Consider the following 17,291-nt stretch of genomic DNA (forward strand, 5'->3'; position numbering starts at 1 on the left):
GATATGTAGTTATTTACAAGAAAAAACGCTTGAATTGTTTCCAAATGTGTCGATTGTATTATTTGTTCATTTCATTTGTAAAAAAACAATTTATTATTTCCATTGATGCAAGCAGGGTCAAAGTTCAGAATTGAAAGAAACCAGAATGGCTGAACAAGACAGAATTATTTGGAACTGGCAAGCTTCATTAACGAAGTTGATTGTTCCTGCGACATTGTCAACTGCCGCTGTTGGGGTCTGGTTGGTTCTTAGAAAATTCGGAATAATATACCAGTTATTCCACAAGGTATTCTTTCTTAAAATCAATATTTATCAGCTACTCCAAAACTGCAAAAGTTCACCCAATCAAATAATCACAGATCATTGTAAAAAAAAAATGTTGATGAGTCATTATTTTTACAAATTTTGAACTAAAAAATAATTATCTAGAGTTCCTTATATTTATTTAACTTATTTACAACATTTACATGGATTTCCATGTCAGTGGTCAGGCAGCATGCAGGTGCAGTGTCCACCGCCCCTTTTTTGCCTAATTTTAAGGATGGGAGCTTCATCTTCCTGACTCACTGTATCAATAATTGTTCTACCATAGTTACACTTTCTGGTGAAATTTTCTTAAAGTATGATGGATATGACAGGTATTATTGGTGTTTGTGAATTTTTCCAATTTATGAATATTAATTTTGCACACAGTAGATAACCCCTGTCTGCCATCATTTTCCAAACAAATGTTATGCTGTTTATTGTAAATATTACAAAATATACTAAATATAATATACCTTTTTTTCTACCCCCCCCCATTTAATTACATGTATGACCTTTTTAATATGAAATGTGTACAAACACTCTACAGGCACAAGCTTGAAAGGTCTAAAATGTATGGACTTCCAATTGATACACATGTAGATCTTATTGAGGGAGAAATCATGTCTTTGACTTCACTTTTTTAACATGACGCAATGACAAGAGAGGGAGAGAGATTAATTTTAATCTTCATCGAGTTGATTCTAAATTGGGGGAAAGAATTGATAACAATATAATTAGTCCTTTTAGCTGTGCATGATGAAATTATCAATATAATATATATATATATATATATATATATATATATATATATATATATATATATATATAGATCTATAGTGCCATAAGACAATTTTTAAGATGTAAGTTTAACTCAGTTGTTTTAAGAGTAGGGAGTGTTTACTCTGATGATCCAAATCTCTGGACTTTGATTGTTAATAATTATTTGTATTTTGCAGGTTCAAAAAGAATCCACAAGACATGGAGGTGAAATTGTGGCTGATGTTTTAAAGGTAGTAAACCAGATTTTGTTTGTCTTACAACTAAATGATCCAAATTATTGAAGTCTAGATCTGGGACTCATGCTTGATGATGTAAAAAACACCAACAATTCTAACTCCCAGTTTATATGTACATGTAATTTTAACTTTAATGATTAACATGATACCTTTATACTGCCATTTTGTTTTTTCTTTGCACTTATAGAAACTTACAAACGATATATATTACTTATAACTAGATGTACAATTTCAATGTATATATTTTATACATATATCACAGTTAAAAATTAGCTGACACTAATAATACTATTGAGAATCGAACCTGCTGGATTGGTGCTCCAATGCCATAATGGGATGCTATTTGTATGTTTGTAACCGTCTGTGTGCGCCTAGGTTTTAAGCACCCTGAGAAATTACAAATAAAAATAAATATTTCTAATAAACTGAAATTAATGAATACTCTTCCTTTTTCTGATGCTTTTTGAGAAGCAGTTTGCACAACATGCACAATTATTGCTGTTAGGGTTCAAGAAGTTGATAAAAAATGTCTTTTGGTTAAGATGAAGAACTGTTTTCATCATTCTCATATCAGTGCAATGAGATTTAAGCATCCTATTAAATATGTTGAGCCCACTTGCGGTGAGTGAGACATAGTTGTTACAATGGCGGTTCTGTTTATGTGTGCGAGTGTGCGTGTGGGGTATTCAAGTTTCACTTGCAGCAGGAATATGGGTGGGTGGGTTTCGTCGAGCATGCTGTTATGATCAGTAACATATGAAGCCTTTGTCCAATCAAATCACCATATTTGGTCAGAATTGGTATATTGATACTCTAGAAGCCTTGATTCACTTGAAAGTTATCACCCTTTAAGTTTAGAATTAACCTTATATCAGACTTGTCCAATCAATTATTTTAGAATCCTTGTCCAATCATCACCATATATTTGGTCAGAATGTGTATATTGGAGAAGTTTTGATAACCAGCATAAGTCACTAAAAAGTAATTGCCCTTAATGATAGAAATTTCCTAAAATCGGTCTTGTGCAATCAACAATTTTAGAATCCTTTGTTCAATCATCACCAAATTTTGCCAGATTGTATATTAGCATAATATATCGCACTAGTTTGATAACCAGCTATTTCGCTTTAGTCACCCAAGAGTTATCCCCCTTAAGTTGACAAAAACTTTACAGTTTCCTCTCTCTGAATTTGGCTTAACGTACAACCACTTATCATCAAACTTGCTGTCCTGAAAAGAGGACCAGGAAATTTTGCGATAGTTTGTGCTCCTGTTTCTATGTTTTTTCCTGAGACATGTCTCCTTCACATTTGTGTATATATACTAAGATTGCATTTTTTTAATATATATATATATATATATATATATATATATTTTCCAGGCTCATGGAGTTAAACACATGTTCACATTGGTTGGAGGTCACATTTCACCCATCCTTGTAGCCTGTGAGAAACTAGGAATAAGAGTTGTAGACACAAGACATGAGGTAAGCAGAGGTTCACTTTGGCTAGATGGAGTCATTTTTGTGATGCCTGTAGAGCATGGAAGTTTCTTTGCCTGTCATCGTCGTTGGTTGGCTAGTCTTAACATTTCAAATGCACATTGGCTGTGGTAAATATTTGACTCAAATTAATTTTGAATTCAATTTGTTAAGCTCATGGTGACCTTCACTGAAAAAAAATATGGCTGCTTTTGTTTCAGTTCAATACTAATCTTTGAACAACTTGAATCTTCAAACTAAGCAGGCACTGACCTCTATTGATTCTTTTCTCAATAGGTCAAATATCAAGGTCATAGTGACCTTGACTAAAAAAGTAGTGCGAGCTCCGTACAAGGGACACATCCGTTTAACAGAATTCTAGTTAAATATTGTCAAAATTACTCACAGGGCGTGACTTTAATTTATGAATTTTGACAGCACAGAAACACTATACAAGTCCTGTGCATATCCTTAAGAGTATCTTTCATGTTCAGACAAGAAAAAATAACACACATTTATTTTCAAGTCATAGCTCTAGAGCTTTAAGATTGTATTTATGATGTGACTTGCGGAAAAAATAAGTAGAGGTATTGTATATTGTATCTATTAAATATTACTAATGACATTTCCATGAATGTTTGCATTACTTTTCTGTCCTACTTAGTTTATAAACATGGATACAAATTGTATTTTTCTGTTAAAGGTGACAGCAGTGTTTGCGGCAGATGCGGTCGCCCGGATGTCCGGCACTGTGGGTGTTGCTGCAGTCACTGCTGGCCCAGGACTGACCAACACTGTGACCGCAGTCAAGAATGCCCAGATGGCTGAATCTCCAGTTCTCCTGATGGGAGGGGCAGCGGCTTCAATTCTCAAAGTGAGATAAAGTAGGATTAAGTGTAGTCCGGGTAATTCTTGATGATATAAAAACCACCAACAATGGAACATTATCACTGTATTATACAATGGTAAAATTATATTGTACATTTCATTTTTATAATGACATTAAATGCCCTGTGAAACATTTCTGACTATGAGCTGGTATATTATGTGTTTAAAAAACTTATCTCAAATAATGAAAATTGTCTTTAAAAGTGGCACATTTACTTTTGTAAAACACTAACATTTAAAAGATAATGATGATCTGCAAATTTAAATTCCATTTTCCTCAGGGTCGTGGAGCATTGCAGGATATTGACCAGATGTCCCTGTTCAAGCCTCTGTGCAAGTACTGTGCCACAGTTACCAAGGTGCGCGACATCGCCCCCACCCTCCAGAAGGCACTCCAGATAGCACAGTCTGGCACACCTGGTATGAAGTCATGAACCTTGCATTTAGCCTGAATGTTAGCAGTATTATAAAGGGTTTTAAGGTGTGAAAACAATGTTACTCCCCGTGATGAATTTTTATGACATGCACAAACTTTTTTTAGCCAGTTTTGCTCCTCAAAGCCAAATCATTTTAACAGTTCATTCAGGCATGTTATATCAATATGTTGAAAAATCACCTTTAAGAAAAGTAAATGACCTTCACTTATTAAATGTTGGCAACCAGGTTAGGCATCAGTCATTAAAGTCTCCATCAGGCATCATATATTTATTAGTTCATTGATTGATGTGTTAAGATTTTGGTCATTCTACCCTAACTGCACAATTTACTGTACCAGGTCCAGTGTTTGTGGAGTTCCCTATTGACACCCTGTACCCTTACCAGATGGTGGCGAAAGAAGTAGGGGCCAAGAGTAAGAGCAAAGGGCTCATGCCCATGATTGTCAACTGGTATATACAGTTTTATCCCCACAATAATTTTATTTGTAATATCTTTTTATTATATTGTATTTTTAAGTTAAACTGCTTTTCAAAGAAAACAACTGAGATATTATCATAGTACTGTCATTGGTTAAGTTAACTAGAGTAAACCTTTTTACATGAAACTTGGTACAAATGTTAGCAAAGCAACACACACATGAATAGTAAGGCCATTAAATCTAACTCTTAAAGATTTGAGTTCTTCTCCTTAAAAAAACCCAGACAAGCATTTGTATTTGCCTGTAGTGCTCTTGTTCTTATATGCCCGTTTTAAAAAAAGGGGTCATTTTAAAGTTTAAACTGCGGTGAATGGGCAAATTTGGGCACCCGCTCAATAATTGTAGAAGTCTTTGTCGAATCATCATAAAATTTTATCAGAATATGTATGGGAATAATATCTTGGACAAGTTCATTAGCCAGCTATATTGCTATAGTCACTTGAGATAATCACCCTTTAAATATTTAAATTACATTCAATCCAATCATTCCCAAATTTGTTCAGAATGTGTATTGGAATAAAATCTTGGTGAGGTTTGATAACCAGCCATGTTGCCTCCATTAATTATGATCCTTGAATTGGCAAAAACTCTATTTACAGTGTTCGCTCTCATAATTAACATACAACCACTAATCAACAAACTTGGTGTCCTAACAATAGGACAGCCATTTTTATTAATAGTTGGTGCTCTTTATTTTATTGGAAAATCCATGTACATGTATGGTGGCAGGTACCTACAGAATTATGTAGACGATTTGTTTGCCGGGGCGTGGGAGAAAAGAGATGTTTCCCCTATGCCTGTGACAATGCCCCGGGCATCCAAATCTCAAGGTTAGTCCCAAGTTTGAATACCCATATTATTTAACCCAAAAATCCTTTTTAACATAATCTTGTATGCACAATGGGTTTTAGGTTTTGTATAAATACACGCTTGTATGTGTAGTTACTTTGTAATCTCATCTAAGCTTTTTGAGATTATAGCTTTTGGTCAGTGATTGTTAAATATACACACAGAGGATTGAAAACTCAGATGCTTGAAGTGACTGTAAATGTTTTTCAAAGATACTTAAAGCATTTTCATTTTTAGCTTTTTAAAGACTACTTCTGTATTTCACTGCTGTATTTCAAGTCCAAAAGTGTGTGGAGCTGGTGTCGCGAGCCAAGCAGCCTGTGATTATTCTGGGCTCCCAGTCAACACTGCCCCCAACCCCCACTGACAAATTGGTCACAGCTCTAGAGGTAGGGATGTAGACACAGAGCATGTAGGTATGTAGCCTTAGTACCTGTAAGAATGCACATGTAGACACAGTTCATTTAGAGATGTAAACACAGTACATGTAGAAATGTAGACTCAGTACATGGAGGAATGAACACATAGACACAGTACATGTAGTGATGTAGACAAAGTACATGTAGGGATGTAGACACAGTACATGTAGTGATGTAGACAAAGTACATGTAGGGATGTAGACACAGTACATGTAGTGATGTAGACAAAGTACATGTAGGGATGTAGACAAAGTAAGTGAAGGAATGTAGTCACAGTACATGTAGGAATGTAGTCACAGTACATGTAGGAATGTAGTCACAGTACATGTATGAATGTAGACACAGTACATGTAAGAATGTAGTCACAGTACATGTAGGAATGTAGTCACAGTACATGTAGGGATGTAGACACAGTACATGTAGGAATGCAGACACAGTACATGTAGGAATGTAACCACAGTATATGTAGGAATGTAGACACAGTACATGTTAGAATGTAGTCACAGTACATGTAGGAGTGTAGTCACAGTACATGTAGGGATGTAGACACAGTACATGTAGGAATGTTGACACATTGCATGTAGGTATGTAGATACAGAACATATAGGGATGTAGACACAGTGCACTAAGGTATGTAAACACAGTACATGTAAGAATGCAGACACAGTACATGTTGGAATGCAGACACAGAAGATGTAGGAATGCAGACACAGTACATGAAGGAATGTTGACACAGTACATGTAGGAATGTGGACACAGTACATGTATGGATGTGGACACAGTACATGTAGGAATGTAGACACAGTACATGTAGGAATGTTGACACATTGCATGTAGGAATGTAGACACAGTACATGTAGGTATGTATACACATTTTATGTAGGAATGCAGACACAGTACATGTAGGAATGTCTACACAGTACATGTAGGAATGTTGACACAGTACATGTAGGAATGTAGACACAGTACATGTAGGAATGTAGACACAGTACATGTAGGAATTTAGTCACACTAAATGTAGGTATGTAGACACAGTACATGTAGGAATGTAGACACAGTTCGTGTAGGAATGTAGGAAACCGGTGAATAGTAAAGTTTGTTTATTTATGGGAGTTTTCACTTTCCAAAAAATGCACTGACAATGAATATGCTATATTTGATGTCAGGAAGGTTTCAGAGATTAACCTTTATGTACATGTATTTTTTCAATTTTAGTACCAATCTCCTTTAGCTGAAATTTAATCATGATTAAAGCTGATAAAATCTTAAATGCCTTGAATAATCACTAATGCCTCTGATAGGTCTGGGGTGGCCTGTTTCTTTTGAAATAATCTCTCCCATGTGTCAATTATAAAAGATAGAATGCATTTTTGGTATTGTTTCCAGGACTTCCTGCTTTAAATGTGGACGTTATTACCGCTGAAATTTCTGGTCCTATTTTATTTGGCAAATTCATAGATGCTGTATAATTATATTTGTAATTTAATTTTAGTCTGTTTTTTTTTAAATTCTTCAAAAAAATCATTTAATATTCTGGCGATAATATTTACCAGTTCTCTGTGATTATGAATCTCTGTACCATATTTTATGTCCTGTACAGAGCATGGGCATTCCCAGTTTCCTGGGCGGGATGGCACGGGGCCTTCTGGGCCAGCATAGTGACATTCAGATACGCCAGAAGAGGGGTGAGGCACTCAAGGAGGCAGATGTCGTTATTTTAGCTGGTATGATTTTACCATTGATATGCCTTAAATCAGTTGCCTGTTACCAATTGAGTCAAATGTTACTTCTATAATATTGACATGAATTATGAAATGTTTGCATTTGGTATGCTTTTAGCAATCATTAAGACATGATATTGCCTTTGCTAGTCCAAATTGTCATGGTATTTATGTGAAACCTCGATGCTCTGCAATTATATTCCTGGCTTGAATAGCTTTTTAGCTTTTGTTAAGCCCCTTGATCATCTGAAAAACAACATGACTTTAGGTGTCCTCATAATTTTATTTGATATTGAATAAATACACATGATTAGAATTTATTTCATTAAATTAGTTATGTAGACCTGTTACAATTAAAACATGGAAGTTACATGTATGCTAACCCGCAGCCCATTTCATGGAGGACCCTGGGAGTACTGCTGGTTCATCATTCCCATGTACAAATTGCTCCTCGGAATCTCTGTGAAAGTATTGTCTGATCTTTCTCATACTGCTTTGTTACAAAGAAATTATTATGTTCAGGGGCTGTATGTGACTTCCGACTTGGGTATGGCAGGACATTGAGTAGGAAATCCAAGATTATTGCAGTAAATCGAAACAAAGAGCAGCTATTTAAGGTACTACTATAGACATGTCATTCGTGATCATTCAGATGATTCAAGCACTTTGTATTTGACCTTGTTAATAAGGTAAAAGATTAGGAAGGTTCCTAATATGTTAATTTAATTTTTTCCTTAGAGTTGTCTTTTTTTAATTAAATATTAATTAGCTTTAAAATAAGAGTGGCAGTTTTTAAAACTATGACTTATTCAATTCATATATGACAAAGTTGAAAATCTTTTGGATTTAAATGTGTACACTTTTCTTACCCCACAGAACTCTGACATGTTCTGGAAGCCGACAGTGGCTATTCAGGGAGACGCAGGTGATTTCATAGTACAGCTGGCAGCGGGTTTAAAGGGCTTCAAGTGTGACCCAGAATGGCTTAACAAGCTACGAGGCAGAGACCAGGAAAAGGAACAGACCAACAGGTGAGACTGTTGAACTCTGCCAGCTGGTCACATATCGTAAATTATTGTATTTTCTCACCTGCTCTGAAACACCCTACAGATAAATATAGCATTTTTTCAATGTGATATTTTTGCTTATCTCCCATAGATCATGACGTCATGTTCAGACTTAGTTTAAACATATTTTATTCAGTTCGTATATATACAAAAATAACAATACAGCAATAGTATGATGAAATGGATTGGAAAACAAGCAATGTAATTGCTTATACCAATTCCTTTCCATGTAGCAGTGTACAGTTACAAATTGCATAGAAAGTCAGTGTATGATGTGTACAGTATGACGAAAGATATTGTTTTAATAACTGTTCAAACTATTTTTTACATTTAACTTGAATGTTTTGGAATAATAAAATAAAAATAAAAAAGACAAACAAACAAAAAAACACAAAAATATTCTGTCACACACACTGTCCCGATGAAAAGCGATCGATACATGAATGGGGTCGACTGTTAGGCATAAAAACGCTTTGATGCTGCAATGAATCTCTGGACTTTAAAAAACAAGCTTGAATTGGCATCAAGGGTAAGGCGATCATTACTGAAATGACTTGTGATTTCCTCTTGAACATTTGGTGGGATGGGTGTCATACAAATTCATTAAATATTGAGCAATTTGAGGTATATTTATTATATAGATAATTTGCAGGTTATTTTATGTGATATTACTTTGGCTTGACAATTATTGAATCGGCTTCAAGAAATAATAAATTTAAAATTATAATATGACTTGATGAACAGGCCGTCCTTTCGTGAACTGGCAATTGGTCTAGGTCAAGCCTTAGTCCCGACCATTATTTCATTTCTTTTTAGCTCGACTATTCGAAGAATAAGGATAGCTGTACTACTCACCCAAGCATCGGCGTCGGCGTCACCCCTTGGTTAAGGTTTTGCGTGCAAGCACACATAGGTTAATATCTCAGCAACTACTTGAGGTATTGCATTGAGACTTGATACAATGGTACTCAACCAACCTACTGAATTAACCAAGTTAGATAACTCTAGTTCACATTTAATGCAAATAATAGGCCTTTATTATTTGACTTAAAAATTCTGGTTAAGGTTTTGCGTGCAAGCACACATAGGTTAATATCTCAGCAACTACTTGAGGTATTGCATTGAGACTTGATACAATGGTACTCAACCAACCTACTGAATTAACCAAGTTAGATAACTCTAGTTCACATTTAATGCAAATAATAGGCCTTTATTATTTGACTTAAAAATTCTGGTTAAGGTTTTGCGTGCAAGCACACATAGGTTAATATCTCAGCAACTACTTGAGGTATTGCATTGAGACTTGATACAATGGTACTCAACCAACCTACTGAATTAACCAAGTTAGATAACTCTAGTTCACATTTAATGCAAATAATAGGCCTTTATTATTTGACTTAAAAATTCTGGTTAAGGTTTTGCGTGCAAGCACACATAGGTTAATATCTCAGCAACTGCTTGAGGTATTGCATTGAGAATTGTTACAATGGTACTCAACCATCCAACCTACTTAATTTACCAAGTTAGATAACTCTAGTTTGCATTTAATGCAAATAATTGCCCTTTATTATTTGACTTAGAAATTCTGGTTAAGGTTTTGCGTGCAAGCACACATAGGTTAATATCTCAGCAACTGCTTGAGGTATTACATTGAGACTTTATACAATGGTACTCAACCATTCAACCTACTTAATTTACCAAGTTAGATAACTCTAGTTTGCATTTAATGCAAATAATTGCCCTTTATTATTCAACTCAGAAATTCAGGTTAAGGTTTTGCATGTAAGCACACATAGGTTAATATCTCAGCAACTACTGGATGTATTGCATTGAGACTTTATAAAATGGTACTCAACCATCCAATCTACTTAAATAACAAAGTAAGATAACTCTAGTTTGCATTAAATTTAAATAATGACCCCTTTTTTATTCAACATAGAAATTCTGGTTAAGGTTTTGCATGTAACCACTTTTAAGTCAATACCTCAGCGAATACATCATGTATTGCATTGAAACTTTACACACAGGCTCCCAACCATTTAACCTTCTTATTTAATCAAGTAAGATAACTCTATCTTTCATATTATATAATTTTTGCCCCTTTATTATGCAACATAGAAATTCTGGTTAAGGTCTTGCATGTTAGCACACATAGGATAATATCTCAGCAACTACTTGATGTATTGCATTGAGACTTTATACAATGGTATTCAACCACCCAACCTAATTGAATAACCAAGTTAGATAACTGTGTTTTGCAAATAATAGCCCTTTATTATTACACTTAAAAATTCTGGTTAAAATTATGCATGTAACCACATTTATGTTAATATCTCCGCACATCATGTATTGCATTGAAATCTAATCTAAGAGTGATCAATGTATGTTTCGCCAAAACTTTTCAATCCTTACACTGAAAAGCGGCGGAATAGTCGAGCATGCTGTCTCTGTGACAGCTTTTGTTTATTTAAGATATACTGACAATGGATCAAAACCTTAATAAGTTGAGGACTCGAGCACAATTGCCAGTCCCAAATACACAGATTATGGGCAAAACCTTATGATTACCATGAGGTCATAATTTCACATACTTTCCAGAAAGCATGTTCCAAAATAAACAAACAATTAAGAGGGGTTAAAAATTTTGCAAGTTGTAAAAAGTTCAAAGACAGATGAAAAGAAATTCAATAATGTGTGGAAAACCATTTATCACCTTTAAGGCATTGTTTATAAAGTGTTGTTTTTTGGTAAAAATAATCTTTGCTATTTATTCACTGTTTATTGGCTTTTTTCTTTTTCATTATCACAAGTATACGACAGCCTTTAAACATATGAGCGATTTCCACAATGCAATTCATAATCAGTGACGAAGTAAACAATGAAAATACATTGTAAGCCATTATGTAACAGACTATAATGAAAACTTGGGTTGTTCGAAACATTGGATCTCTTGAGGATTTAGCTTGGGCCCTGGCGTCCTTGAGCGATTGCAGTTTTACTGTACAGTGAAATTCTTGTTTCCAGGGATAAGTGTAATGAGGTGACAGACCAGCATCTGAACCCTGTGAAAGTCCTGCACATGACAGAGGAAGTGATGGATGACAACACCATCATGGTGGCTGACGGCGGGGACTTTGTTGGCACTGCAGCATACATTCTCAGGTGCCAGCAGGCTGATCTCAGTGACTTGAGGATAGGAGTGCAATAAAGGACTCTTATGGTGCCCTTTGATTAGCACACCCAACCCAGCCTAAAGTCATAAAACAAATAATTGAATGTATTGATCTAAGAATGCCATTAGAGTCCTAAGTGCTGCTCCTTACCTCAAGGCTATGTGAGGCTGAAGGGCTTTGCATTATCAAAATTGGTAGAGATAGAGGTTAGAAAAAATCCAGACAAGACAATTTATAATGTAAAATATGATAATAGTTAACTATGCTTTAAATGAACCCCTTGGGACATATGCAATTTGTTTGTTTTATCCTGAGTTTATTATAGCCATATATCAAACAATATTCTAATATGGAAAATTCTTCATAATGTACGGTATTACATTATATTTCGAATCACTTAATAAGAAGTTTACTGTTAAAGTGATTGGCTCATGTTTTTGGACCAAAAATTAGTTTTCCCGGTAATGCATCTGAAAACTCTTATTAAAGTTATTTTATCATTATTTTACTCTATGATATCAAAATTACTGAAAAAACAAACAGTTATAGCATAAACAAGTATTTTGTTTTAATGGGGTTGGAACCCATGCCAGTAAAGTCAAGGAAGAATTAGAAAACAGCCGGCTAGTCCACACAGCCACCAGGACTTTAAATAAAAGTGGTGAATATGTTGACCTGTTAAGGATACATTGATGACATCACATGAAAATGTCAATCAACCAATCACGCAACACCACAGCCATAATTAATTTTCAATTGTGTTATTAATGTTAATGAAAATTGTGGTCTTCAAAGACTATATTTGAGCAAATACCAACATTTGCTGAAGGGTTCCAGCTTTTGGTATTTTTGTTTTAACACTCCTTATGATTTGCCACACTTTATTTCGATATAATTTTTTTTGCATTTTACAAACCATTAGCGTGTCATTTTTATATCTACACAAGTATATTTCTACATTTACAAAAAAATGAGATATTTGAGTGGCATACCGCCAACCTCCAGACGTTAAAAAGTCTAAGTTTTGAAACCCTTAGAATGGCAATTGTCTGATAGTACTGATAAATTGTGAAGATTTATAAGATTCCTCAATATTTGTCTGTTGTCTGCCAGGTTGTTACATAAAATAGAAAGATATATTGGCACACAGTGTCGTACACAAATTACTAAAACCCATAAAATTATATCGCTCAAGTCTGTGCTGACCAACCTCTTTCACTGTCTCTTATTAAATCAAAGCACATCTCTCTGCAGGGCTTTTTCTATAGTACCCACGGGTCCGACTATCGGACCCATTCCCAAAGCAAAATATAAGATATTTTTCCCAATCTTCAGAAAAAAATCCCAATCCAAAAAAAAAAAAAAAAATTTTTTTTTTTTTTTTTTTTTTTTTTTAGAAATTCTTTTTACCTGTACTGGTTCATTTTCAACATCCTAATAAATTATGTGATTGTAAGTTTTTTTGGTAATTGAACTCAGAAATCATTGATTTTCATTACATTCAGACATATGAACTATTATATGTCATGATTTATTGCAATAGATATTTACACCCCAAGGATTGATATTTCAGCCATTGTGGGTCTTTTAAAGGGAAAATAAACTAATATTAAATCATTTCCTTATTCACAGGAGACTAGACAGCTTTTTCTTTTCACTGTAAAATTTCCCAATTTCCGCATTTTCACGACGCAAAATTTCCCAAAATGTCGAGGGTCTTTTTCCCAAAATGGGCAGAAAAAGCCCTGCTCTGATTCAAATAAATGCCCAAACTAGGGACAAAAATAAATATGGACAGACCTATACTTTGTAAAGATAACTTTCATTTATTTATTTTTTATTCCAGTTCAAGTATAAATTGTAAAAACCTGTATTAAAGTATTTCTTATCTTGTCTAACATGTTGAAACAGCTTTGTGCCTATAAAGAAATTATAATAATTATCCTTGATGATTTATTGCTATATCTTTCATTTTCTTTAATAAATAATAAAAATTATGTTTTTCGGAATAGGAATAATGTGGTGTTAAAAGTTTGAGTCTCATTTAATGTTTTTGTTTTATGCAAGTATGTGCCTTTATTGAATTGATTTAAATTTCTATCGGTCCGGGCCTGTCACCCTGACCCATGTGGGTGCATCTAATTTCCAGTGTACTGTGTTTAAAATTTTTGGAATTCATTAACTTTTTTAACTTCTTTTTATTATTTTTTTGTACTTTAGTGCTTTAAATTCAATTTAGTTTGCCAGACTGATTAGAAAATTGCTAAATATATTCAATGGAATTGGCCAAGCATAGAATAATCGTTATGCAAGCCATTTATGTTTACCGCAAACGAGAAGAGAAGAAATTGAATGTGTTTTGTAGATTCTTGTTTATTAGTTTTCCTGAAATAAAAAATATCTCTGATCCAAAGTAAACACACCATCTGTCATTTAGAATGATGTAATCTAGATGAAATTAAGCACCCTCCAGACCATTTTGGGGAAAATGAAAGATTTGCCAATATAATCTGTTTTCTTGTTAGCACTTGCATTAACTATGGACTGGGCTATCCAAACAGCCGAAAAAGTTGGCAGTGTAATTCTCAATGGTCAAATATTGTGGCATTCTTGCATGGAAGTTCTTCTGCTTTACTGACAGTTTGATGACCTTGTGCTAATGGTTTTCCATTGAACGCCTTGGGAAAAAAATCACATTTAACATAAAAAGAGCTGTAAAATCTTTACCAGAGAGATATAAGTGGAGAATTAGCAGAGACTGCTGAATACTATCAATTGCTGTAGTTTGTTTTGGTATTTAACAGTAAGGAATGGAGATGTCCAGTTTTATTGACTGGATGTTCTGGTTATCTCGGAATAAACATGTTTTATTCCATGCTGTATAGCTTGTACTTACATAATTGGTACATGATAGTAATTTAAATGTATAGGTGATGCCCCCTGAGATGTTTAAAAGGAATAATAAGATAAGATGATACGTTTTCCCAGCTAACTCAAAATGCAGATTGTATCTATGATTGAAATCCTTGACCATATATGCCATAACTAATAATAAATGTAGCTTACTTACAAAATTTTAATGATGTAAAATCACGATATATTCTCCTAGAAATCATATGATAAAAGTAAGTGCCTCTAACAGTAGCTTTTTCCCGTTTGTCTTTCTCTAGGCCACGAGGTCCCCTGAGGTGGCTTGACCCTGGGGCCTTTGGTACCCTGGGGGTGGGGGGAGGTTTCGCCCTGGGAGCAAAGCTGTGCAGACCAGACTGTGATGTATGGATCATTTATGGGGATGGCTCCCTAGGGTACAGTGTGGCAGAGTTTGACACATTCACCAGACATAAAGTAAGTGCAGAAATTCATCAGCTACATCTTTGAAACTTCTTGTCAATTTATTTCTGTTTGTTTTCATATTAAAAACAATACTTTGGTTGTTTAACCAAGTACCTTAATAGTAGTTACTACAAAAATTATCCTAAAATAAAGGCTTTCTTAAACGTTTGCATCCATGGAATTATTTTCCCTAAAACTCCAATAACGGTATTAGTCTGACTAGGCCAATGTCAGGGTGTTTAGGGGGTGCGTCCATTAGGATTAGGAGTTTATTTGGTAATGATTTCTATTGAAAAAACACACATAAAAATGCTAGTTTTAGGGGCTTTTTAAAGAATGAAAAGACACCAACAAGAAACGTCCCTTCGTCCGTCCGTTTGTGCGTCCGGCCTGTAGCTCCCTCTTGTATAGACAGACTTGAAAAAACAAACTTGCCTAATGTATTCGACATACCAAGACTATGAGTCATGTACAAGACCCATGTCCCTACCCCTAAGGTCAAGTTCACACTTGTTTGTTTACTATTGAATGCTGCATTTAAGGACATAGAGTATAGGAGGTCGTGTCTGAGCTGTAACTATCTCTTGTATGGACAAATTTTAAAATAAGTCGACACATGCGTTCCACCTATCAAGAAGACTAGACCCTGCCAGTTCTTCGAAATGCGTATAAAGTTATAACCGAACTACAGTGTTTATGAAGGCCTTATTGAAAATAATTTATGTCAAATAGCTTATGCGTTACCCTAAATTAATAGAGTTAATCAAATTATCATTATGAAAAGCCATGCTTAGATTATTACATGTATATAACTTTAAGTCCTGATCCATTTGCTGTTTATACTTCTGATTCACTATTGCTGTGTGTAACAGACTCCAGTGATAGCCCTGGTTGGTAATGATGCTGGCTGGACCCAGATCTCGCGGGAGCAGGTGCCCATGTTTGGTAGCAACGTCGCCTGCCAGCTTGCTGTGAGTGGCCCTTATATATCTACAACATTCTTATCATAGGCAAATGTATTGTTAATATATTTTCTCACAGCTACATGGTTTTAACCCCTATTAACATATTTTTGAATATCAAATATATAGAGCTTAAGAACTTATTTGCATTTTTTTTTTAAATGCGAATATTTTAATATGCTCATTTTACTTAATCATAATACTTCAAATACTACCACATCCAGTTTTCTGACTATGAGACGGTAGCTGTTGGTTATGGTGGAAAGGGACTCAAACTTGATCGCAACAACGAGGGTGAGATGGAGAAAGTCCTGCGTGAGGCGATGGAGCTCAGTCGCCAGGGCCACAGCGTGCTTGTTAACGCCCTTATCGGCAAGACTAATTTCCGGGAAGGAAGCATCTCCGTCTAGGTTCATATCGCTTCATAGTTGGGTTGTGTTCAGAGACAGTTCTTTAGAGAGCTTCAGTCTGGTTTAACCTGAACAAATAGTCACAATCGTGTTAAGCTTAAGACTTTGTTGTACAAATCAAATTTTGACTTGTGATATTTTATACTCCTTATAGACTGCCCATTTATCTATTTAGCTTTATTCAAACTTGTTTAAATTTTCTCAATATTTCCATATTGTTACTGCATTGTTGTTTATGTTCTATACTAAAATGGACAAAGGGCTACATGATACAAACGGCATTGGCGGACATGACAACTATGGTTATATTTAGCTACATGACCCTGACTTTCATGGACCAACATCGCATTCCATAATTTATGTTGATGTACTAGTGTTTGCTTAATTCCATTAAATACTTAACATGTCATTTTACTGCTCTTATGTGAATAAAACTAAGATGAATTAATTATTAGATGTGTTTTATCTTTATAAAGTTTCTAAAATATATTTGCGTTATGTATTGGTTTTCGTATGACATATTTATCATCGTATGACACCTTGACAGTTGCCTCAGAAAATATTATAGAACTATGTGTCATAAATGACTTTCAGGATGAGTAATAGATCATTTATTATCGAATTATTGGGACATCTTCGAAACTATAACCATGATTGACTGGTTTGAGTGATTCAAAACCTACACGTTGTATATTTTCTCGTGACCCTTATTCTGCTGGGAATGCATGCACTCAATATTTGCCCCGTGAAG

At 34.7% G+C, this 17,291-nt stretch overlaps 1 protein-coding gene across 1 annotated transcript; it reads left to right on the forward strand.

Annotated features, from left to right (window-relative positions):
• The first annotated feature begins 123 nt into the window (after positions 1 to 123).
• Positions 124 to 16,991, forward strand: LOC128232915 (2-hydroxyacyl-CoA lyase 2-like). The gene is made up of 15 exons (XM_052946717.1): positions 124 to 286; positions 1,263 to 1,316; positions 2,704 to 2,808; positions 3,506 to 3,676; positions 3,972 to 4,110; positions 4,466 to 4,577; positions 5,336 to 5,436; positions 5,735 to 5,844; positions 7,475 to 7,598; positions 8,118 to 8,212; positions 8,472 to 8,626; positions 11,687 to 11,824; positions 15,006 to 15,180; positions 16,041 to 16,139; positions 16,355 to 16,991. Exons 1-15 carry the CDS (start codon positions 146 to 148, stop codon positions 16,538 to 16,540), a joined length of 1,905 nt encoding a protein of 634 aa, XP_052802677.1. The 5' UTR covers positions 124 to 145; the 3' UTR covers positions 16,541 to 16,991.
• Positions 16,992 to 17,291: the final 300 nt, after the last annotated feature.

This window comes from Mya arenaria, chromosome 4, assembly GCF_026914265.1.
Source record: "Mya arenaria isolate MELC-2E11 chromosome 4, ASM2691426v1".
NCBI lineage: Eukaryota > Metazoa > Mollusca > Bivalvia > Myida > Myidae > Mya > Mya arenaria.